Raw genomic sequence first — 26712 nt, forward strand, 5'->3', positions numbered from 1 at the left:
TCCCTTGCCAGAAATAGATTGGGATTCTCCCAAGGAAGATAACTTGTGGACCAAGATAGCCCCAGTCATTGAAAGAACTAAAAATTGGCAAAAAGAGAAAATGAATTCTAAGGTGAGAGATTCAGAGAAAGCTCCACGAGATACTTTCATTAGCTCTAGTTCACCTCTGCCTATTCATAATACTAATAAAGGTGTCACCTTTTCCTCTGCAACTATTTTAAACCTTGAAGTTAAAGTTGAACCTGAAGTTTAAAGTTTGGTGCAACTTTCAAGACCAACAAGGTGGACCTGCTCTCGCAATAAGAAAGAAAAGCCCAAAGAGCTATTGTGAAGATACTAATACATACCTGATTGAAGTTGAGGTTGTCATTGAATTCTTTGCAGAAAGAATACAAGAAGTCATGGATCAAGGTGATTTGTAGACAGTAGGTGATGTCATCACTCCAGGCTCAATGACTACTAGTATTGCATCCCCTATTTTACAAACCCTTCCATCCAAGGGCACTACCCCTATGCCAAATTGGTTTGACTTGTCACTGAACAAGAAAAGAAGTATAGTGCCAATAAGCATCTCAATGGAGGATATGGTTGGGAAGTGTTTGGGAAAGTCACCTAAAGCCAAAAAGCCAAAGATAGAAACCATACTAGAGGTTGATGAGCAGACAGGAGATTGGGTTGCTAATGTGTATAAATCTTCTAAAGATAAAACTCTAGATAACATCACACCCCAAGAATACACTACAGAGAAAAAGATTCTCTGACTAGCCTCCAGAGCCATAGATATGAAAATCTTGGATGCAAGACATGCTAGGGTCACTAGTTGTATCTAGAAAGATTGGAAGGAGAAGAAAGAACTAAAACAATCTATCCATCTGCTAGTACAATACATTCATACCTTATCGAATGCAGAAGTTGAATGTCAACCTCAAGCCATTTCCATGGTTGTTGCACAAATTCCCCAACTAACTAGAAATTCATTGATCAAGTGAAAAGAGACATATCAGTCTCTCAGGCATTTGGTGAATGAATTGAATCTGTGGTTTCTTGCGAAGTTAGCTACATTTCTCACTTAGTTGAAACAAAGGTAAAAGATGAACAAAATGATGACCAATTTGGAATCAAAGCTTGGCACCTAGGCTGAAGAAAAGGAGAAATAGGATGATGTTTAGCTCACATTACTGAAGTCTGGGAGTATGGGATGGATAAATTTTTGATAGAGAAATAGAACTCTGGTATAGATGTAGACTTCTTGTATGTCTCTAGAACCAACCTAGAGTGGAGAAATATGGTTATTGAGTAATGCTTAGATGAGTGTTTAGAACTAGTTAAAGAACTAGATTGTCTGAAGCAGATTCTAGATAACGACGTGAAATACATTGATGTCGAAATCTTGGGCAACAAAGATCAACCTAATAAGAACCTAAAGGAAATTGAAGTAGCTTGTCAAGACAAGTTACAAGCTCTAAAGGACAGCAAAGAAGTTTTTGTTGTGAATTTCACTATCACCACTTGAACTAGTTCAATGATCACCTGACTATGCAGAATAAAAAGTTTGAGCATGCTCATCACCACCTGGTAGTTAAGGACACAACAGCTGGGAATTTCGCAACAGAAAGAAAATGTTGATTTTATGGTTGGCTACAAAGAATGGAAAGATGCAAGAGGCAAGCATCTATTGGACAAGGACAATAGGCCAATCCAGTCAATGTCACAAGTGCTTAGCTTAGAACTAGGGCTTCGGCTAGTTAATATTTTAGTTTTCTAGGTCATTTCCTTTCAGTTCTAAGTTAGCTTTATCAACTCCGGCTAGATTCAGTTTTATAATTGTTTCATAAGCCTTTCATAGCTATATATTGTAAGACTTTTAATGCTTTTGGTATTGATATGCTAGTAATGTTTCTATAAGAACTTAAGTTGTTAAGGCAGGTTCAAACTGAACCATTTTGGTGGTGCCATTTATTTGAATGAAGGAATAGAAACATAAACCTTTTTTTGGTTCTTGCAATACATCATTTGTTACTTAAGATCATATGGTTTTGGGTAATCTTGATTCATTTCTTAAGGAATGGTTTCTTAGTTGCAATAAATGATTGTGTGCTCTATTTTGTAAATGGTTCTAAATTAATTTCATTCAATTGAATCGATCAATTTTTGCTCAAAATACATGTTGTCCATTTGATAAGTCTTTTGGCTTAACATTGAAACATCAACAATTATGCAATACTTTTACATAGATATGGAAAAGTGCTTTCATTGCCTTAGTTCTTTTTGGTAAAAAGATCATATCTTTTTCAATTCTTTTGAAATAAAAGAATTATTGTTCATCATTTGAGGGAGTTGTACCTCAAAACATAGAGAGTTCAATCAAGAGAACTCAATTGTGGTGATAGTTTTCCTTGTATTCATTTTCCATATCCCATTTGTAAGAAGGAAAAAATGTTCACTAACAACAACGTTGCATTTGGAGTTGGCACGGATTGATCATTTATAGGTGCTCATGAATACTTAGGGATTGTGGTGATGTTGTTAAATGGATTCATATCAGATTGAAATTGCATGTGCAGTGGGAGCATCTTAGTGTATATGTGGCAGATTGGCTTTGAGGCTTGAGACTATATGTTATAGGTTGTATATGTTGTTGATTTTGAATTCATGTTGTATACCTTGAAGGTATAAAAGTGAGAACAATTAAGTTTGAATGGCAGGCATGGTCATGTTAAAGTAACTCTATGGATATGAGTATGTACCTTGTCAAGTGGGATATTTTTAGGAATGACTCGATACGTGGACCGTACAGTTTTCACCGTAGATTAAGGCACCATACGGGTCTGCCAAGTCATATGGTGAAGATCCACTTGATGGTTAAGACAATATGTTGAGGGGTAAAGTGGTACAGTGAAGCTGGTATGCCAAAGTAAGTATGATATCAGTGTCGAGTATAATGAAAGATATCATCGAGGCTAAAGGGAGCATCTGAGGTCGAAGAGAGTAACTTGATGTCAAAGGGAGTGTCTGACGTCGAAGGAACTAACTTGATGCTGAAGGGAGTGACTTGATGTCGAAGGGAGTGTCCTGTGGCTGAAGGGAGTGACTGTTAAGACCATCAACTAGAGGAGTGATCGTCGAATGGATGAGTGACCATTGGGACTATCAAATGAAGGAGTGCCAAGACTGAGCTAGTAACCTTTTTGTTCTATGATAATTAATGCACTAAATTGCATAGCATATTGCAGTGTGTATAAATTGTTGCATGTTTCATTGGGATTATAATGGTGTAATATCAGGTTGATTGTATCATAATCTAATCCCATGTGAAAAATCCATTGTCTATTGTATGTAAATTGTTTACTATAATACAAAGAAGGCTGGGATTTTTTGGTGGTGGGTTGTTTCCTAAAGGGTTTCTCGCGTAAATTTGATCTCATGTGTTTATCTTGTGTGCATTGTATTTTCATATTCCCATTTTCTTACACATCTCTATATTTAGATTTACATTTGCTTATTTCCCGTGCAAAGTTGGTGTTAGGAAGGTGTTTCCACAGTGTAGCTTTCCTAACACACACTCCATGGTCTCTACAAAGAGATCCATAATTGCCCAAACATTGAAACCTTAGCTTTAAGCTCTTGAGTCACCTAAGGAGATGCACCGGAAAAATCAGTATAATTCGACTTACAATTTAGAAGATCTAGGTGTGCAAAGTTGGCCTAAACAACTAGTGGGTCTCTTGCCCTAGTGGTACTCTTATCCTATAATGCACGTTTGCATAAAGATAGACAATTTATTAAAAATATTTGAAGATATGTACATTGATGTTGACAATTTATTAGAATATAGGTACATAAAAATGGACAACTAGACGACATTTTGATGCTCTTATTCACAAGAATCTAATTTGAATCATATTACCCACCGACTCCATACAAATTATTCCTGCAGCAGGTAATCTGGGACCCCTTCCTTGTGCACAGGGGTTCTTTTTAAGACAGATTATTATATAAGCCAAAATATAAATGGCAATCAAATGAATGGATTATCCTGAATACAAATTGACTTGTAAAACTTTTAACGTTCAGGTTGCTTTTCCACGTGGGCAAAACTCTCCCACGTCATACATAACAATCCATTCTAGGTAAGGAGAATCTTGCAATGAATAAAATTATTATACCAGACCTGCAGTACAAGCAATGTACAAATAAAAACTAAACAAATTTCTTGTCTTTATCGTCACCGAATTGGGGTCAGAAAGCTTTTGAACCAGCTGACAGAAGCCTTTGGATATCTTTTGAGGTTGTTTTTGTAGTCTACAAAGTATAACCCAAATCTCACAGTAAATCCTGAATTCCACTCCCAATTGTCCAGCAGTGACCATACAAAATAACCTCTTATGTCGCACCCATCTTCCCTGCATCCAATAAAACACAACACATTTCAATTCAATTGCTCTCTTACTTTCTCTCAAAAAGCACATATGAAATACCCATTTCATTGACAAATATGTATATCTATTTTATTAATAAATATAAATATTAGTTTTATTGAGTAGTGCTTGAATTGGATTGTCATCAATGTTTTGGAACATATTTTATAATCTATCATCTTCATATAAAAATGAGATTATAAATTGTCAAAATGTTAATGTTTAAAATTGATACACTATCAAATTCAGAACTACTCAATAAGTTTGACTGGATTGTATAAACCTGATTAACATTAGAGAATATCAACTTACTTTATCGCAGCAGATACATTTGAAAGGTAGGCACTATGGTATTCTATCCTCTTGTTGTCATTCAAGGCATTGATCAGAGGTATAAATCGGCTGTTTCTATCATCAACCCCTATCAAAAAAATTATGACCGCCATTACCAAAAAGGGAGAAAAAAGTGAAGAAAAAGGCCTTTAAAAACTATTTCTTAGATAAGTCAAACCCACAAATACATTAGATTAATGGAAACTGAAATCTAGATGATGACAACACTAACAACATCACTCAACTAACACATTGTAAAATAAACGTTGTTTAAAAATTAAAATATAAATTAGAATACATTCGACACAAATTCAATGATAAGATCTTAATATTATATTGGGTAAGTATGTTAGTCTAGTGAGAAGATTACCGTTCTCTGTGATAACTACAGGAGGGTTTCCATATCTTTGGTTGATGTAATTCATGAGACTTCTGATGCCCCATGGAACAATGTAGAGCCACATGGAGGCACCCTGTAGGATTAAATAATCATTTAGGAAAAAACAAAATGATTAACAGTATTTCAGGAGATGTGTAAAATGAAGAAATCTTATCAATTATAGAGTTTTTGTAGCGTACACGGTCTCCTATTGAAACTCCCTTACGAAAGGCTGCAATCACATATAACATTTTTTAAGTAAGTCTTACTATTATAATGGAGGAATGTAGAAAATCAGTAGAATAAGTTTCCAAACTTTTATCTTTTTCAGTTTACTAACTTTTACTGTTATTATTGATTTTAAAATGTTCCTTTTGGATGCTGTCTATATGAACTCTCTAGGAAGTGACTTTGTGTCTTTTTAACTTTTTTTTCTTATATGTATATTTATGACTGATCAACTTATTCATATTTTCGAAAAACTTACCACTTGTTATAACTGCAGAATCTGAATATGCATCGTTTAGAATTCTCTTACGAATTCGACTTTTGTCATTTTGAGCATATAATGTTGTGTAGTGATTAATACCAACAAAATCAAGAGAATCTCTGAGCAACTTGGATTGCTCTTTAGAGAAATTGGGTAGCCTGTTACCCACCATCTGCCTCATAGATGGTGGGTAATCTCCCTTGTAAATGGGATCCATGAACCTGCAGGAAATGAGTAGGCAATTTATGTCAAGTTTTTCTATGTTTTGGGATTAGTCTTTTTTCATTTTGATAATGATCAGTGATGTGTTTGATTGAAAAACGTACACATTTAAAAGTAAAAATGATCATATTCTAGTTTATAGATTGTGGAAAACTAATATGAAGAATCATTTAAAAATAAATCATTAGTCCTCTTTCTTTGAATTTATTTACCATCCAAGTTCGAAATCTCGTGCTCTCTGAGTAGCATCTTGATCTTCAACTGAATCCGACATTGGTTCAAACCACTTGGCATCGAGAGTTATACCAATGCACCCTCTTTGTTTCTCCTAGGTGCAAGAAACATCATTTAACTTGTAAGATCGTCTAAAAAGTTTTTACTTAGATTTGAGTCCTAGCTGATCCATGAAAAGCTCTACATGTACAGAGGTCTCATGGAGGAAGTTGCAACTTCCTTTTTCGAATTTTTCGAAAGCTCACAAAGGAAGTACCTTCCTCCATTGAGTTAGCCTTCCTCCACAGGACCTCTTTTTATTCAAAATAGACATTTGAAAGAGTAGGTTGAGACCTTGAAATGTTGCCTGTACATATTGACAGCAGCAGAATGGGATAAAAGTATGTTGTGAGCAACTATGTAAGGCTCTGTTGAAGAGTTCCCTTGCTTACAAAGAAAGTGAGAAAGTATTGAACATCTTCCTGGAGCTTGGATGCCAAGGTCATAACCGTGGATAGAAAATCCCCTAGGCTCATTAAATGTGATCCAATGCTTCACTCTGTCTCCAAAAGCCTCAAAACAAGCCTTTGAATAGTTGGAAAAATCATCACTGCAAAACGTAGGATATAACTATTATGAAATGGTTGCATGGATGAATTATCATGGGTGAGAGTATAAATTGAAGTGTGGTTCTTACACAATCTGAGGACTCAACCACCCACCGTAACTATCTTGAAGAACTTGAGGAAGGTCCCAATGATACAATGTGACATAAGGCTCAATTCCTGTTGAAAGATTAAAAAAAAGAATCCACAATGAGCTTTCATCTCAGATGGTTTAAAAGATTAGAATCTTTAGATTACAAGAAACCATATACCTTTTTCAATAAGAGCATCTATCAAGGTGTTGTAATAGCGCAACCCTGCTTTGTTGATTTCTCCACTTCCGTCTGTTCAATTAACCACAACATAATTCAGTACTCTACAAAATATAAGAATAATAACAACCCTTAAATTTTACACAAAAGGAGTTTTTTGAGTTCTTACTGGGATACAATCGTGACCAAGATACTGAAAATCTGTAGGCATCCATACCTAAATCAACCATAAGATCAATATCCTCCTGTTTATCAAGAATAATTAAGTCATTTTTCAAGCTAAAATTGACATTTCACCTTCTATGAATGTGTTGTTGGAGCTAAATGTTAGGTAGGTGAGCTGATCATCATACCTTGTAACGATGGTACTGATCAACTGCTATATCCCCATTGCTAAAATCCATCACTCGCCCTGCCAGAAGCAATAACTATACCTAATCATCTTAGATTTCAACAATCATTTTTTTGATTCCTCATGAGCTTTTGGATTCAATTGTATAATAGTTTTATAAATATCAATGCTTAACATCATCATGTACCTGTCATTCATTCTGATGATAGATTACAGAGTGTATCCAGAATATAGAATAAATGCTCTTACACAATTGAATCGTGAAGAATAAGAACAAGGACCGATTGGCCTTAATCAGACAGAGAGAGCTTACAAATTTTTCAAGGTTGTGAAAAAATTCAGTAATTTACCTAATTTGTGTGCAAATGTATCCCAAATGCTCGCTTTCCTGTTTCCTTCATTCGCTGCTCCTTCAAACTTTTTGAACATGCTTTCAAATTTCAGAACTGGTGAATTCTCAAAGCTTGAATGAAATTTGAAAAAAGGAGATAAAAAGAAGCAAAAAGCACAAATGGGCTAAAAAATTAACCTGATAAGCAGATGAAGCAGTTCCAAAAACAAAACCAGGAGGGAAGTCATCCCTATTAATGTTTTGAAAGTGCATAACATCCATCATACAGAATATGATTGTGATTGTGATGCCCACACGGACATATCCAATGTTCTTCATTATTTGAGAGAGTGGAATGTTTTCGATCGAATTTCCCTCTCCCCTGCTTTTAACGCATTGCAAGTAGAGTGGCATGTTTGTTTTCTGACTTGTGTCAGAATCCATTTCATTTCCCACCATGAATTTGGTATTTCATATTGCTCTTATTTTGGCAGTTGTTAACGTGCGTTATCTGCTTTTGTTTGTCAAGAAATGTGGAGGTTTAATTCGTTGCGTTTCGTGAAAGAAACATGAAAAAGACGTGTTTTAGCCCATGTTTAACCTGCATAAAGGAGGTGAGGTTTTAATCCTTTCCGTTTCGTGAAAGAACGCTAAAAAAGATGTTTCGTGATCTGAGGCCTTCATGTGAAGCTTGATCGTCAAATTTGACGAGAATTATGTGCGCGTTAGAGCTAAGCGACAACTCTCCACCAGCCCCACTATCGTTTATATTTTTGTATACATTAAAAACAGAATAACATATGGTTCATAGAAAGAGGTTGGTAGTACAAGGTGTATGGAATAGGAGAATAGGAATCCTTATTTTCGAATAGAAAATGGGGTACATATTCTTATTTTCTGTTTGGTTCAGGCAGAATTTGATGGGGAATTTGCGGATTTAAAAATTTATGTTTTCTAGAATAAATAAAACTGGAATAGGAATACGTATTCCAATTCCAACTATTTGGATGGAATTGCAAAATCTCATTTTTGAGCCAAAATTGGAATACGTATTCCTATTTTATTTCGTATTCCAATTCCGATTTGGTGCATCCAAATGAAGAATTCAAAATATTAAGAATTTACATATGCCTATTCCGCTTGTGATTGCCAAACATGCCCAATAGGGTTAAGTCAAAACAACAAGATTTAGCCCAAAAAAATTGTTTGGGCCAACTCAAAACATTAAGAAATAATAATAATAATAGCAAAGCTATTGAGTCGGGAGAGCTACATTATTAGGGGGAGATTTTAGTCATCCAGTTTAATCACACATTATCAGTGATAGAATAATTAGTAATCAATTTTAAACTAATAAGAACATGTTCTTTTTTTCCATCAATTATTGGTTACTAAGGTACAAATAAGAGAAATTGTTAGATCTAAGAACGTAAGTTTACCATAATCCAAGCATTTGTGAGCACCTAGCCCATATGAAGAGGTTGATGGTGGATGAGAAAGATGCAACCATCTATGGGCATCACATTCCTTGGCTAGTGAGGACGATAAACAAGACTCGTGTGACTAGGAGTTGTGATCTTTTCTAGTTATTTGGATCCATTCACATATGTACCCTCGTACGGGGGAATGACCCTAGTGGGAGGCGAAAGGGATACAACACTATGAAGATTGTACAAGGAGCATTGCCCCCAATTATTTAAAGTGCTTGTAGATGAACAACTAGAAGAGAAGCTTGGTTCATTTGCTCATAATCCACCCTAAGCACATTGGAGAAAATCATAACTTTATTGTAAAGCAAGAAATGAATATCCATATCACAACTAATAAAAATCTAGCCAATATTTTGTCCCTTCCTAAAGTATGCAAAATCTATATAAATTGAAAAGGCGAGCAAGGTCAATCTCCCAACGAAATCATATGCCATGAAAGTCATGTTGGCAATTTGGCTAAGGTAGACATTGGATGTTGTCATTTATGACATATCTTCAATATGAAGAGGGCGGACTATGAAGAATGAGTTATGGCATTCATTCTTAGAAAATTGTCTCTAAGTATCACCTAGCTTATTTGGCAAAACAAATAGAGTTTTGATCAATGTGATTTACTGAGGAAACATGCACACATGTGAAGTTAAGTACAGATACATGAGACAACAAGGATGACATGTTCAAGTCAAAGCAAGTCGATACAGACAGTACGACAAGTGTTATGGATAGTTTACTAGTTACGACAATATACAAACATAACAGAGCATAATAGAGAATTGGATATTTTGGGTTAAGGGGTTATTTTGTTTAGAAAATAATTACTTAACTAATTAGGGGTGACATCCTAGTTGTTAACCCTAAGTCAGTGAAAGATAATAATGTATTTTGTAAAGTGTATAAAGCATGAAGGTCAATTGGGCAATAATATTGTAATTGTAAAGGTATAAAGGAAAGATTACAAATGTGAGGTTTTGATGAGGCATGTATGCATTTTGTGATGTGTGAAATCTAATGTATAATCGGAGGAATATGAATTTTGTGATGTGCAGCAAAGACAGTATCAGATATTGAAGATATCCGCAAAACCATAACAGAGGTTTTTGTATCTATCTCTTTATATTAAGAAACTTTATTATATATTGCATGTTTGGGCAGTGGGCTCATCTTGCATACATTTTGTATTTGTATATAACAACTCCTAATAGAATTGAGGCTTCTAACAAGGGCTAAGTCCTCTAACAAGGACCAAGACACTATATGGATGTAATAGACTCCTAATAGGGTCAATATCTTTCACAAGATACTTTTGCTTAGTAGATCATTTTGTGGGTATCATCCCCACTAGGATTTTCCCTTGGTCAGGGTTTCTCCAGTTAACAAAATATGGTGTTATGAGTTCTCTTATTCCATAGTTATGTTAATTGTTCAGCATAGTTAGTTTACTTTCTTATGCAAGTTATAAGATTGTTAATAATACCCAGTTTTGGGCTAAAGTTTGTAAAATACTGATTCACCCCCCCTCCCCACCCCCCAGTATTTCATATTTCTAACAATTAGTATCAAAACACATTTTCTTAGAAGAAGCTTAATAGCTTGAGTAAGATCCCTATGGATATAGAACAGTTACAAAAGAACCTAGAAGAAGCTCTTGAGAAAATTTATATTCTTACTAAAGAAAGAGATGCTTTGAAAGAAAGATATGAGGATGCAAAACAATACATTGAAAAGCTAAAAAATAAGACTGATCGTCTCAATTCCAAGAAAGAGCATAAGGATCAAATCAATGATAGTGATGAAATTTCAAGACTAAAGAAAAAATATTGAGATCCTAGAGCATAAACTGAAAATTACTAATATGAAATTGAGCCTGAAGAAAGATGATAGCAAAGTTGAGCCAAATCTGAAATCTAAGAATGCAGATCTAAGATCCAACCTTACAAAAGTTGTAAGGAAATTTGCAATAAAGAATATAACCATTTCCACGTAACTCATAATAGATCTAAAACAAATATACAATTGAAATCCACATGCAAGAGAATAGACAACATACCCACAAAAATTGTGACACAAGATATACCTTGGGAAACGCTCATTGAGGGAAAAACCTAGCCTTCAAAAGCATCCATCACTATCTATTATTCAACAAAAATACCATTGCAATACAACCATGGAAGCTTTCAAAGCCATAGCCACAACTGAGCAATCTATGTGAACAAGCATAAATCCACACAACCCATGCCATGCTTCCAACTTTCACAAATGCTCCCTTGGCTAACCTGTCAAGCCTTGTCCTGCTTGATTCTTTTCTTTTTTGTATTTCTGTCTTCTCTTCACACACAACAACTACCCCTGTGGCTTCTTATATAGTAGCAAGTTTCCCAAAACCACCAAGTGGTATTACATAAATCATGTGCTACCTAACCCATTGACCCCACATTTAATATTGAAATTTTAATTTTTTTTCTCAATATTAAATAATTACATGAAATATTATCACAATGTTATAATACAACTCATCAAGTATATCTCATGGGAATCTTTACATGTTGCACGCCCATCTAGATGCAACATTACATAATAAAATAAAATAATACAATATAACAATATTAAGCAATGTGTGCAACACCCATTATCTCAACAAAAGTTACATCTGAACTTGAATCCACCAAGTTGTACTATGTAGAACTTGAGAAACATAATACTATTTTGAAAGGAGTGTTAACTTAGTCTAAACAACAACTTGAGAGATTATATTCTAGAAGTGAAAAGATTGATGAACAAATGTCTTTTCAGAGACCTTCTTATGATAAGATTGGTCTTGGATATTTAATTGGAGAAAAGTTAACTAAGAAATTTGAAGCTAGAAAGGAAATTAATCGTAAAATTCATAAGTCTATGCAAGACAAGGAAGATCTGAACAGAACTGAGTCAAATCAATATGGTGATGCACCTAAAGAGATTGATCAAGTCAATCAAACTAAACAAGTTGATGAAACTAAGCAACATGAGCAAGTTGAATCACTTAAGGAAGTAAGCTATGAATTCAAAGGTAGATGATATGCATGTAATTAAGTTGGTCATATGAAAAGAAATTGTACAAGTAAGTCATTCAAACCAGTTAATGATTTTTATCGTTATAACTATCATGGTTTTGGTAATAGAATAGTAAATTGTAAGAAACTTAAGTTTGATAATAGTAATAGCAGTAGTAGAATGTTTAGAGGTATTAACCTTTCAGGAAGAAGGTTGGAAGAAGGAAACAATGGAGCAAGGAATAACATTGTATGTCACAAGTGTAACAACTTTGGACATATTGCTAGAAATTGTAGATCACCTATAAACCAATTTAGATCCAAATTTGGAAATAGTACATGAGTATGTCAGTTATGTAACAACTTTGATCATATAGAAAGATTTTGTAGAATGGACATGAGGAGCTGATGTAGGAGCATCCTGGGTGCAGGAGCAATTTTGCATCAACCAAAAATATTTCTTTCAATAAGGGTTGTCTTAATGCAAAGTTGTTGTCTATGGAGGCTTGCTACTTAGTAAGTTAGTCATACGAGCTAGATATGTCCTAATTTCATAGGTGGATATTTATCTTAGATATATCAACCTATCAGTTTAGGCTCAGTTTTATATCATGTGTATTCATGGATTTATTGCGGATTTTTGGTTTGTAATTTTGGTATATAAACTTTAGGCTCACCATTGGAGGCCTAAAAGTGCTCAGATGAGGCCCAAAAACATGAGGGATGGATGTTTGCACCAATTTGAGCTTGTAGATCTAGAGTTGATGTTTTTGAAAAGTGGTTATGATGCAATGTAGGGTAGGAGAATCCCCAAAGGAGATGTCCTAGCAAATAACCACACAGCGGAAACACAATACCAAGAAGCAATAATGTAAGATCTGTTATCAAATCACAACTCTTTATTTATAAAATAATTATTACATGCAATGTGTTAGGCTCTAAGGCTTTCCTGGTTATGGTCAAATACAATAACAATTACAATAACAGTTCTGCAAGATCTCTCAAGTTCCAATCCAAACCCTAGCTAGTCCAAATCCACACTCTGGTAGAAACCTCCAAGGAAGATCTCAACTTGTGCTCACAAGCCCACAACACAATCTCCTTGTTTTCCAAGCTGCAGCTACTAGCTCTACTTCAACTTCATCCAAGATCCAAGTGTAAACTACCTCACATTCGGCACTCTGTCCACACATTCACAACTCTATCGCAATCCAGTTGTAAATTACCTCACATTCGGCACTCTGTCCACACATTCACAACTCTATCGCAATCCAGTTTTAAACTGCCTCACATTCGATGCTTTGTTCAAAGACTCAGAAAAACTCGCTCTTCAGCTACCTCCTCTTCTCCAAGATGGATGAATAATAATTAAAGACTTCCCCACAACCCCTACTTATACCAATCTAAGCCACAAGTCAGCCTAGAACACAAATTAAATACAAATATATAAATTAAATGCCACAAGTTAGCCTGCAGCAATAATTAAATGCCCAAAATCGATGTCTGAGTAAAATTGTGATATCTCCTAGCTCCAATGGAATTAGAACTCGTGCTTTGAAATGTAGTTAGTAATCTAGGCCCTTTTCAATTCCTAAAATTTGCATTGTCTAACTCATTGTGGAAAATTAGTTACACGGCTTGCAATAGGCACCAAATTCCTAAGCAAGGCCGAGCTACTCCTAGAACATGTCGAGCAACCAAAGGCCATGCTGAGTTCCCAGACCATGCCGAGCAACCATAGACCATTCCGAGCAACCAAAGACCATGCCAAGAAACCACAGACCATGTTGAGCTCCCAATGTATTTTGAACACTAGTATCTGTCAAGCTCCACAACACTTAACCAAAATCCCTCCAAACATGTAGGATTGCAAGAAAACTCAAGATGCTCCTACATCAGACACCCCAGGTTTGAAAAGATGTTCCAGTAACTAGAAGAACATCTTCTAGGATTCAGCACACAAATCCCAAACTGGTTCTTCACATACATATCCTCTGAGTCTTCAACTTGTACACTCTTTCCCTTATTTTTCTTCTTCTTCACATCCACCACAGGTGTTCCATAGGTCTTCTTTTCATGTTGATCTCCATCCTTCTCAGAATCTGCCAACTCAATTTGGTTTCCAATACTCAGGTTCCTCCTACTGAGCTTCTCATTCTACACAGGAATCAGGGAAAACTTCCTATCACCTTTCTCAATAGTAAACGCATTCCTAACACAATCATGCACATCCCTATAATCATACTGCCAAGGTATACCAAGTAACAAATGACAACTATTCATATCCACAATATCACACAACACTTGATCATTATACTGTCCAATCTGGAAATCAACAAGGCATTGCTCCCTCACTTCCAAAGCATGCTCACCTTGTAGCCAGCCAATCCGGATGTCTCATTCTCTTCAAACCAAGTTTCTGAACCATCTCTTCAGCAATAAGGTTATCAATACTACCACCATCCACAATCACTTTGCAAACTTTACGACTAGACTTACAACGAGTTTTGAACAAACTAGTCCTCTGAAAAAAATCAAATATCCTCTCACCAATTAGTACTCGTCGAGCCAACAAACTTTCTCCTTGCTCAGGCTAACTATCTTGGACTTCAACCTCATTCACAACAGAAGTTGTCCTCCCAATTGGACATTCAAAAGATCTATGTCTTTCTTGGCCACACTTGAAACAATTACCTCTGAACACACCTCCACCTGTCCTCCTTTTCTGATCAACAGGTTTTGGTTCAATTTTTTCTTTTGGTTTAGCTTGTGTCGAACTATCTTGTTTGTCCTTACCTCGAGAACTACCTTGATTCTTCCTCTTTAGCTTCTCTTCTGCTCTTAAAGCATACTAATAAGCATCCTCAACTGAAGAAATATTCAGCATACCAACTTCATCCTGAATATTGAATCTCAAACCATTAATATATCGAGCTACCTTCTCTTTTGAAAATTCTCTATGCCCAGACCAAATAGTCAACGTATAGAACTCATCTATATAATCCTTCATAGTCATATCCTTTTGTTTTAGATTCTGCAACCTCTTAAACAACTCAAATTCATAATCAGGAGGAATAAACTGAGCCTTCAACTTAGTCACCATCAATTTTCATCTAGTGATCTTCCTTTCACCTTCCTCTTCTCTATCTCCTTATAGTTCTTTCCAACAAAGAGCAGCATGTCCCTTCAGCTTAGTTTGTGCCAACCGTACTCTGAGTGGATCTTCAATATCCTCAAGCTCAAAGTAGTCTTCCAATTCACCAATCCAACCAATTAGCTCTTTAGGATTCAAAGTACCTGAGAAATTAGAAACCTCCATCTTATGCTTCAGCTTCAACTGAGATCCAAGTTGAGAAACCCTATTTCCCATAGATCTCTCCATACAATTAGTTCTAGCCTCACCACTAGATCTAGTAGCTTCAAAGTCTTCAGCAACTTCTTCATAACCATCTTTAGTACCCCCATGTCTAGGTACACCACCCAAAGCACTTACAATTTCAGCAATCATGTCACTCTTTATCGATGCAATCTCATATCCAAACTCCGCTCTCGTCTTCTCTAAGATCCATTCTTCTACAGTATCAGTAAGATCAGCAATTTCCCTAGGGTCCAATCTTTTTGGAGGCATCTTCCAAAATTTTAGAAAACCTTAAGCAACAAATCCACCAACCAAAAAATCAATTAGCCGCAAGATCAACCTTTGCCAACCCAAGTCGTAGTGCAAACTACCTCGACTTCAGTGATCTGTCTACACACTCAAGAACAACCTTCACTCTAATACCACCTAATGCAGTGCAGGCTAGGAGAATCCCCAAAGGAGATGTCCTAGCCCCCAGCAAACAACCACACAGTAGAAACACAACAGCAAGAAATAATAATGCAAGATTTGATATCAAATCAAAACTCTTTATTTATAAAATAACTGTTACATGCAATGTGTTGGGCTATAACATTTCTGCAAGATCCCTCAAGTTCCAATCCAAACCCTAGCTCGTCCAGATCCACACTCTAGTAGAAACCTCCAAGGAAGATCTCAACTTGTGCTTGCAAGCCCACCATGCAATCTCCTTTTTTTCCAAGCCGCAGCTACTAGCTCTGCTCCAACTTCATCCAAGATCTAAGTGTAAACTGCCTCACATTCGGCACTATGTCCACACGTTCACAACTCCATCACAATCTTGTTGTAAACTGCCACACATTTCGTGCTCTGTTCACAGACTTAGGAAAACTCGCTCTTCAGCTACCTCCTCTTCTCCAAGATGGATGAATAATAATTAAAGACTTCCCCACAACCCCTACTTATACCAATCTAAGCCACAAGTCGGCCTACAACAATAATTAAATGCCCAAAATCGATGTATAAGTAAAATTGTGATATCTTCTAGCTCCAATGGAATTAGAACTCATGTTTCGAACCGTGGTTAGTACTCCAAGCCCTCTTCAATCCTTGAAATTTGCATCCTCTAACTCATTGTGAAAAATTAGTTACATGGCTTGCAACAGGCACTAAATTTCTAAGCAAGGTTGAGCTCCTCCCAGACCATGTCGAGCAACCAAAGACCATGCAGAGTTCCCAGACCATGCCGAGTAACCATAGACCATGTCGAGCAACCAAAGACCATGCCAAGTTCCCCGACCATGCTGAGCAACCATAGACCATGCCAAGCTCCCAATGTATGTCAAACACCAGTATCTGCCAAGCTCCCAATGTATGTCGAACACCAGTATCTGCCAAGCTCCACAACACTTAACCAAAATCCCTCCAAACATGCAGGATTGCAAGAAAACCCAAGATGCTCCTGCATCAAGTTATAATAGCCAATCAGAGCAACAATTCGAGAGTTATGGTCTTCCGAAGTTGGGAAAATCAAAATGTCCAAAATAAATGTTAAAAATGTATTTGGTGGACTTTATATGTATTGTTAGGGTCCGTCCTCCCTAGGTATTAAGTTTGAGTGTCTAGAACCCTCCTAGGCGGCATAAAATTGCCTATTTAAGAAATGCCTGAACATTGTCTAGGACATCTCTGGGTGATAGTTCACAGCTTTGTCTTGCATATTACTGTAATGAAGGCACCCATGTGGGTTAGCATATTTTAATTGTAAATTCTATAATTCTACATTTGTGGAGATAATAAGAAGCTCATATTTTGTTCCCGCAATTATTGTTGTTTCTTTGTTTCTGTTATGTATTAAGGGGAGCACCCTTCATCAAGGACAACAACTGGAATCCAAGCTTCAGAAGGAATATGAATAGGAATGTTAGAAAAACTGCTAGTAGCAATGTCAGTCAAAAACATAGCATAAAGGAACATGTAGAAGAATTTAAAGAGGTATTTGTCAAAGCTAAAGATCCATGTAGTCCACATGTGGTGCTAGTGTTAAAGTGGGGTTTTCATTGCACCAAAAGACCAATCTATCAATGTCCAATACAACCACTAAATTTATAGTACACAAGAGGTGATTAAGCCCTTATTACAAAACCCAAGAGGAGCCCTGAAAAAATTTCCAACAATCTCCCCCCTCAGTGCTACTCGAGGGTCTGAGGATTCGAAACTATAACCAAGCTCTGATAGAACTTGCTAGAGTGGAGTTGTCATTGCACCAAAAGACTAATCTATCAATGTCTGATACAACCACTCAACTTATAGTACACAGGAGAAAGTTAAGTCGTTGTCATGAATCCCGAGGGGAGTACTGAACACCTTTCCAAGAGTTAGAAGAATAGACAAATAAAACATTTCAAGGAAGATTGAAGTCAAAATTGTGTTTGATTCATCCTATTTGAATTAAGCATTTTCCATAAGAGATTGAGCATTAGAGAGGTAGAAGTGTTGACATAAAGCGAGTTAAGGTTTGTGGAGTTAGTATGAGGTACGATATGATTGTTGAACCCATGGTTAAGAGACCAAATGATTTGGAAATTGTATACAAGTGTGTGCAAGAAATCAAGTTGTCCCGTAATCAAAAACATCTTTTTTATTATTATTTAGTACTTACACAATTAATGCAATGATGAACTGAAAGTGATTTAAAGGTTGAAATTGAGTTATTGAGTACATTCAATCATGTACAAGTTAAAGGAGAGCTTTGGAGGGAATTTAAGGTGAATTTTAAATGTTCTAAAAGGAGAATTGAAGGCTTGGTTTTATGAAATAAAGGTATCACTTGTGTAGTCATAATTTGAGGTTTTAATTTGAATAAATGGTGAATCCTACTATATGTGATGTGAGTGAAAAGCCTAGGTACAAGTTTAAGAAGAAACAATAAATAGCTATGGAGGATGATCCCCTAAGATCATTTTCACAAGTACTATAATGTATTACACATCGAGGATGTTAGGTCATATATTCATTGCAAATTTGAAAGCATTGGTGATAGTGATATCCAAAAAGACCTAGATTTAGTTTGCAACAATGACCTATCACTAAAGCAAGGGTTTGAATATTGTTAAGAATATGTTGTCTACGGATTTTGACAATCACGAGTGGAGTAGAATCATTTTGAGCAGAATTCATGAAGGCATATTTTGGGTAGGAGATATCCCTATCATGATTGATAATGATATGATTCACAAACTCACTAGTCTTAGCAATGAGGGTTGTAATCTTGTTAATGAGAAGAATGTGAAGAAGTTAGTGGAGACAAACTTGAAAACCAAGTTTGATGGTAGGAACATGAGAATTGACCTAATAACTGAAATTGATGTAAGAGTTATTAGCAAAATCATTGAGTACAAAAAGAATTATAGTTCTAGAGCGAACTTTGTGCCTGTTAGATTTATCCATGTCGCTTACCTTATGACAGTTAAGAAGGAGAAATTAAACATGTGTGAAATTTTGAAACAACAGTTGCTAGATAACATTGAGTAGTTGAAGAAAACAAAGAATGTTGTGTTCAAATTTGATTCTTTATTGATATATCTATTCTTTCAAGTTATTAGAAGTTTCCCTGGTATGCCTAACTAGGAATAGGACAATGATAAATGCACAATGAGAATGATAACTTTGTATTACAGAAATCAATCAAAGGAAAGGATAACTAATGATATAACAAGGATGAAGAAGAGTTTCTAGTCAACTATGAAACAAAGATTCGGAATTCCATCTACTTTAGCTCAGTAGTGGAGTTCAAGAATGCAAGATCTTAACACTTCACATAAATTAGTATGATAAGAAAAAGTGTTATTAATCAATTTCCATTCTAACGAATATTTATCTTGTTAAGATTTTGATGAATGCATCATATGAGCACTATTATTTATAAATGTACAAAAGTATATATAATATGGGTGATGGCCTTGAATCAATTGGACAAAATTTGAATATTTGCGCATGAGGTAAATATTTTTAGATTAGAGATTATTAAAGCTCCATTTTGTGATTTTGCAAATATAATCTAATGTTTAAAGCTAACCCAAAGATTAGCCTATTTTCGGCAAATCAAGAAGCCTCGGAGAAAGAACTTGAGAAAATGTGAAATTCACAATATTACAAATCAAGTATTACAACTTTTTCGAAGTTGCAAAAAGGAGAAACAAAGGGAAATATTGTTTTAAATTTTGTTGAAAATATATTAATGTCATTATTGAAAATAAAAGTATTAATATATTTTTATGGATGTTTTCATCAATGTTTTAAATTAAATATTTCAAAGCATTATAAGGAAAAATGAATTTAATGTTATTATATTTATGCCTATTAAAAAATTATATTTTGAAAATATTTATATTTTCTCAAATATTGAAAAGTTCTTTTAATTTATGTTTCATCCAAAGTATTAAGGGGAAATGCAAATTTTAAATCCTTTTATTAGTTCCGTAGGAATACTTATGCATTCATGTCAATGCAAATATGACATTAACACTAACCAATCAAATCAAAGAATTTAAAAGATTATATGAGATTTCAAATGTTTATATCTTTTTCTAATTTTTCATTATTTTATAAATCACATTTTTCATCCATTCTATTGGTCCATATTGTTTTTTGTGGGGGAGAAAATTAATTTTCTTCAACAAAAAATACAAATATTTTCTAACAACTTCATCTTGCATTAATGAATGTATTAATTACAACTTTATCTTTTCCACATTTGTGACAAGTTAATAAGATTTTATTTTTTCAATCATTTTATCTTCCACCTCACACAACATGTCTAATCAATATTAATTATCACAATCTATTAAATATTTTTAATTTCTTATTTTAAATATATTGATTATTAGATTTACATTGATGTTTATTTTTTACTATTTGATATAACTTGTTCTTAAAACTTCATGTAATCCATAAGTTTTATGTGTGTGTGTGTGTGTCTTTTTTAATATAATTTCAATATGTTATATCTTTGCATTCGAGTTTTTACTTTTTTAATAAAAGTAGTTAAATTATTACTATTATTTTACTTTTATTAAAATAAATTAAACAATATTATTTTTTAATTATATTTTATAATAGTGTTTGTAATATGTATAATTGATAAGAGTTACAATTTATAAATTATATCATTTATTATTATTAATATTTTTTATTTAAACAATTTATCATTTAATTTAAATACATTTAAAACTTAAATATATTTTTTAATATTAAATTAATAATTATATTTTATATCAAAAAAAATACTAAAGAAATAACCACAAAAAAGAAATAATTCAATTCTAAAAAATATATAAATTATTATTATGTTTTTATAAACTATGTATTAAAATTAAATAGTTGTATTTTATTTTTTATTTATTACATCATATTTATTCATCAACATCAAATTTATGTGTATTACATCTATTTATTATTTACAAATGTACATATTAAATTATATAGATATTTTTCATAATTAAAAATTACTTAATTTTATGAAAATTTTGAAAATACAAAATATTAAATAGTAAACCTTCTCTAATTGTGTAAAATTAAACAATTAGTTTTACTTATAAAATATTTTTATATTTCAATACATTTCTTTTTTTCTTATAGAAATGTGAGTTTTAATATAAAACTTAAATTCTTAGTTTCATTAATTAAAATATAATATATTTTAATTTTTTTTTTTAAACCATGATTTTATTTTGACTATTTGTTTTATAAAGAAAAATAATTATATTTACAACTTATGTTGTTATCACTCTATCTTACTATTTTATCTCTCTTCCTCTTCCTCCTCTATATTATCTATCATTTTTTTTCCTCTGCATATATGTCTATGTTTTTATTGTTGTATACTGCTATTTATCTCTATCTATATCTCTATCCTAGTTTTTGTCTAGTGCTAATGATTAAAAATAGTGTGAGTTCCATTTGATAATCAAGATGAGAATAATACATAGTTGGGGGAGTTATTCCAACTACTTATGATTCTCTAGTAGCATGCACGGTATGCTTAAACATATAATGTGATACTCCAAATGCTTCATCACTTCTTCAAGTTTTATAATTCAAATATTGGCATGGATATCTTTCCTCATTGCACATAATTTAAGTTGTCAATGTAGAAGGTGCAAATTTGTCTAAAGCATATGTATTGATCGTAGTATGATATTAAGTACGTAGTGCCATATTGGGGACTTTGGCCTCTTATTCTTGGGCTTAAATGCCCAAAGATATAATACTATAGCACAAGAACTTAACAACAAAATATGAGTTATCCTATCAAATCACAAGTGCATTTCTAGGACGAGAATTTAACAATAAAATATGACCAATCCTATCAAATCACAAGTGCATTTCTAGGCAAAAATTAATGCATTCACAATGTTAACTTAGATTCTCACTCATCTACACTTCTACAACCATTATGCATTAGGCAGGAACTATGACGCATTGTGTCTCTTGTTATAAATATGGTTTGATGAAAATATTATATCTCAAGAAGAAAGTTCCAAAATTATTATTATATGTTTCTGCAGAATTAATGTTTCCTTAAGATTAATATTTTTACTTAATCCCTAATGTGACTATTGTGGTGCAGTGTTATAAGTTGATATTTACAAAGCTATAAATGAATACAAGTCAAATTATTTCTTTGTTTGATTAGAATATTAAACTAATTAAAATATTTTTGTGTAGGATATAATATTACTACAAAGAAATTTGGAGCACCCAAGTTTTTATTGAACATTTGAGTAAGGAAGACCAAAAGAGAGATTGGAGATTTAATTATCCTATCCAAAGGATATGATCTTTCATCAAAGATAGAGTCAAACTCTTTGAGTAATTATTAAATCTTTGTATTGTAATAATAAAGTGTTCAGTTGTATTTTAGGTTTTAGTTAGGAAGCATCATGATGATCTGAAGCTTGTTGGCATCTTTTGAATTTTTATAAAGAATACCAAGATCATTCACATTCGATATAGAGATTTACATAGAAAAAATATTTACAAATTATAGACATTGGATGGATGCTTATAGAAGTTTGATTAGGTAATGCAACATGACAGGACTCAATTGTAATTTTTATGAACCAATAAAAGATGTTATTTATGTCTCAATTTGGTTAATTGGTTTTTAATACGTGCATACTCTATTGTCTTCTTGGATCTAGAACTACTATTAGATAGATTGAACTTCATGAATATTCTTGATTATCAGATATTTACATAGTGTGTTATGATATCTTTCTAATTGGACTCCTTTAGTTGGAGTTAAATTCACTTAGACTAGGGTTTCATGTACTAAGTTCTTTGTATAGTAGTTGATGATGTGGCTAGTTGTCTCCATATAAGACTAATGATAAGTACATGCAAGGTTGACTCCATTTGCCCAAATTGGATAAAGGGACTAGTCTATTGATTCATTTGAGTTGATATACAATTGCATGTTGGTGTGGCTCTTTACCCTAATCATCTGTGTATCATTCATCCATTCTCATTCATATTTCCAATTATCATTTAAAAGCATTCCCAAAGCTTTTAAAAGCATTCAATTTTATATCTAATTTCTTCTTGAAAATATACTTACCCTCTCAAGAGTGTCAACATAAAGTCTACAATAGTTTCCTTCAATCCATATTAAGGGTTGAAATAAAAGGTACACCCACCTAGGTCCACAAAGCCTAGAGTGTGGAGATTGATTGTAAAAGTCTTCAATCTCCAAATTTGGCCAAGATTGTTTTGATATTCCTAGAATCGAGCAAGAAAGGCTTGTAGGAATTCAACTAACAATTTTGAGGACCAATAGGTTCTCCACAACATTGCCAATCAACAATAAACCGACCTTGATAAACATCCCTTATGCCTCCTTAGATAGGTATCTTTGATCTTAGGGTTTGATCATATTCATTGAATCTATCCATCATTTTGTCCTTCTTCTCCTTTCTTGATATTTCTAGAAACTTATCCTTGAACCCTTGCCTTTGATCACTTAACAAACTCAATTCCTACATAAAATATGTCAGCTCATCAATCCTTATCATCTACATGCTTTGACCAATCCAAAATTTGAGCTACATCAACCTCAAAACTTGATTCTTCACAAACTGTTAAAATGTTGATACTCAATCATCACTATGTTCTTATGCTCGGTCATCAATGGGTAGCTTGGTCTCTACGGGTCTATCTTTCTCGACTTACACTTGCTTGCTCAATCTTTACTATGTTCTCGGTCACTTCTACATTTTGCTTCTATGTCTTTCTCGGCCATAACTAACACTCGGCTAATATTGTTTTCTCGGCTATATCTTAAGTTCATTAATCTTTTATTTTATTGACCTAATAAAACTGTCACTTGGTCAAGCTTAGTGTTTTACTCAACTTCTTGTTTTCTCTTCTTTATATCAACTCAATTGTCTTCTTCACTTCATATAATAATTAAACAACACATTTTCTTATCAAAGATTAACTGATCAAGTTCCCATTGTAATTCTAATATACTTGCTCCTCTTTACTCAACAAATTACTAATTCATCTAGTTATCTCTCTTTTTGAATTCTCTTCATCAATCAGCTGATATGGCATTCTACGTTGTTAGTAAATGTGTCACCAATGAGGTTTGACATCACTAACAACATAACAATTGTTCCAATTGTAGCTTCCAAGAATCTCCATCTTTTGCATTGATAGAAACACCTCTCGTTACCATGCAAATGCAAAAGATCCTTCTCAATATTTGTTATTAATAGCTCCCTCTGTAGTTTGTATGAGATCATTAATATCCTTAGTTTCATTTTGATTCTCGTCTTTGCACTCTCTTACACACCTCCCTCTATGATACCAATTGTATTACCAACTGTATTGGCTCCCTCTTTCACTCAACACACATTTCTCCCTCTTTAACATCATCCATTCATATACACAACATCCTCTCTATGTCACGGTCTAACTAATATTTCAATATCACTCCCTCTTTCATCTTTTACTTGTAGCTTTATCTACTCATACTGTTGTCCATCGTTTTCAGTACTTTAGGCAGCTCTTAAAGTGTGACCTCCTCCATCAATGTGTAAGATAATCTTATCATAACATTTGATGCAATGTTGCATCTCTTCTCAACTTTCTTTAAATAGGGGAATGACCCCTAACTTACCTCTTAGATACTTAAATGCATCCTTAGGCAATGCCTTAGTGAATATATCAGTTATCTGCTCCTTTGTGTTGACATATTCCAATCTTGTGTCTTTGTCTTTTACTCTCTCAAGTAATGATACTTGATTTCAATGTGCTTGGTCTTTGTATGCATCACATGATTCTTAGATATGTTTATAGAACTTGTATTATCACAATATATCACCACAAGTTTAGCAATCTCTTCCTATACCTTTCAACAATTAATTGTTGCAGCAACATACTCAACCTCTGTTATAGATTGAGAAATAAAGTTTTACTTCTTGCTTGTCCATGAAATCAACTTCTTTCCTAGAAAGAAAGCTCCTCCACTTGTACTCTTTCTATCATCAATGTTTCCACCCCAATGAACATCTATGTGAACTTCCAGCTCAAACTTGTCATTCTTCTTGTACCATAATCCACAGTCTTTTGTTCCTTTCATATATCTCAGTATCCTTTTCACATCCATCATGTGATTCTCCTTAGGATTTAACAGAAGACCTTGAATACCAACAAATAATGCAATGTTAGGTCTGTTATGAGTAACTTCCTCAAATTAATTAATGTGATGCATAATTAAGGAATAATATAAATAAAATTGGAGTGTTACTATTTCTAACAGATATAACCTTTCACTTTGAAAAGTCACATTTTGTAATGGATAAAATATAAATAATAGATCAATTTTGAAGAAGAAAAAAAGAGTGTAATGAGCATAATATAAGATAAGGAGTAAGTGAAAAGGGCGTATTGTAGATGAGATGTCATAAATAAGTGAGGGATATGCAAGTGGAATAAAGCATATAATGGTGAAAGAAGAAAGAAGATACAACGACCAAATTAAATAAAAGAAGTTAAATAATAATCGAGTTAAACAATAATTTTTGCATATTTTAATCAAATCACAGATTGAGATAAGTTGGAATATATGTATATAACAATAATAAATCATTTGAGAATCAACAGATAGAGTCGATTGCTCTGAGATCCGAACACTTAGGATTCACCGGTTGTATAGCCATGGATAAAGTGAAGAGGTGAGATGGAGTCTACAAAGACATAGAAATAAAAGTCAAATATGATACATTAAATCTAAAATAATATCATTTAATAGCTCATGCATGATCCTGGCATTGTAACTCCTGTTGTCAAATCTAGTGGTGTGGTAGATATCAGGATGCTTAATAGATGACAGATGTTTCAAGTCCAATTCCGGGTAGGGAGGGTCTTTCTTATTGAAAATTGTGTGGAGAATTAGTTATGGTCTAAGGTTGGATGGTTAAGCCCTTGACAATGTTTCACCTCTCCCCAAGATGTCAGACATGCGTCAGACAAAGATAAGCTTTACATTCAATGTTTGTCAGAAATAGGTATTCTTACATAAATAAGCTTTACATTCAATTGTTTGTCGAAAATATTTCTTTTCAGTTGAATGTTCCCAACATTTACTTTATGCAATTATATTCCTATTCATATGAAATGGTAGTAATATTTTGTTATCTATTTTGAACTTGAACTAAAGGAAAACAAAATCGTGAACTATGATCCTTTTTTATGTTGATTAAACGACAAGATTATTTTGTGCTCTAGTATGGAGTAAACACACTTGCATAATTGAAACTATCAATGCTTGTATCGATGATAAAACTCAATTAATCTTACCTTAGTCTTGCATTTACATCATAAAAGTAAAAATACCTATTTCCAACAAACAATTGAATGTAAAGCTTATCTTTATTTGATGCATGTCCGACATCTTGGAGAGAAGTGAAACATTGTCAAGGGCTTAAGAACCCAACCTCAAACCATAACTTATTCCCCACACAATCTCCAATGAAAAAGGCCTCCCTACCTAGAATTGGACTTGGAACATCTGTCATCTACTAAGCATCCTAGAATCTACCACACCACTAGATTTGATTGCAGGAGTTACAATAACATAATCATGCACGAGCTATTATATGATATTATTCTAGATTTAATGTATCATATCTGACTTTTATTTCTCTGTCTTTGCAAACTCCATCTCACCTCTTC

The 26712-nt window shown here is 33.8% G+C and overlaps 1 protein-coding gene across 1 annotated transcript; it reads right to left on the minus strand.

The window, feature by feature from the left end:
* Positions 1–3874: 3874 nt before the first annotated feature.
* LOC149554067 (beta-glucosidase 25-like) lies at positions 3875–8286 on the minus strand. The gene is made up of 13 exons (XM_089789401.1): positions 7814–8286; positions 7635–7701; positions 7286–7344; positions 7102–7177; positions 6933–7004; positions 6753–6840; positions 6410–6665; positions 6055–6170; positions 5618–5841; positions 5331–5362; positions 5122–5224; positions 4731–4839; positions 3875–4403 (listed from the first exon to the last, which is right to left on the minus strand). Exons 1-13 carry the CDS (start codon positions 8072–8074, stop codon positions 4226–4228), a joined length of 1641 nt encoding a protein of 546 aa, XP_089645527.1. The 5' UTR covers positions 8075–8286; the 3' UTR covers positions 3875–4225.
* Between the last annotated feature and the right edge of the window lie 18426 nt (positions 8287–26712).

Source organism: Cupressus sempervirens, chromosome 6 (assembly GCF_028749045.1).
Source record: "Cupressus sempervirens isolate cs-2001-9-10 chromosome 6, ASM2874904v1, whole genome shotgun sequence".
NCBI classification, from domain to species: domain Eukaryota; kingdom Viridiplantae; phylum Streptophyta; class Pinopsida; order Cupressales; family Cupressaceae; genus Cupressus; species Cupressus sempervirens.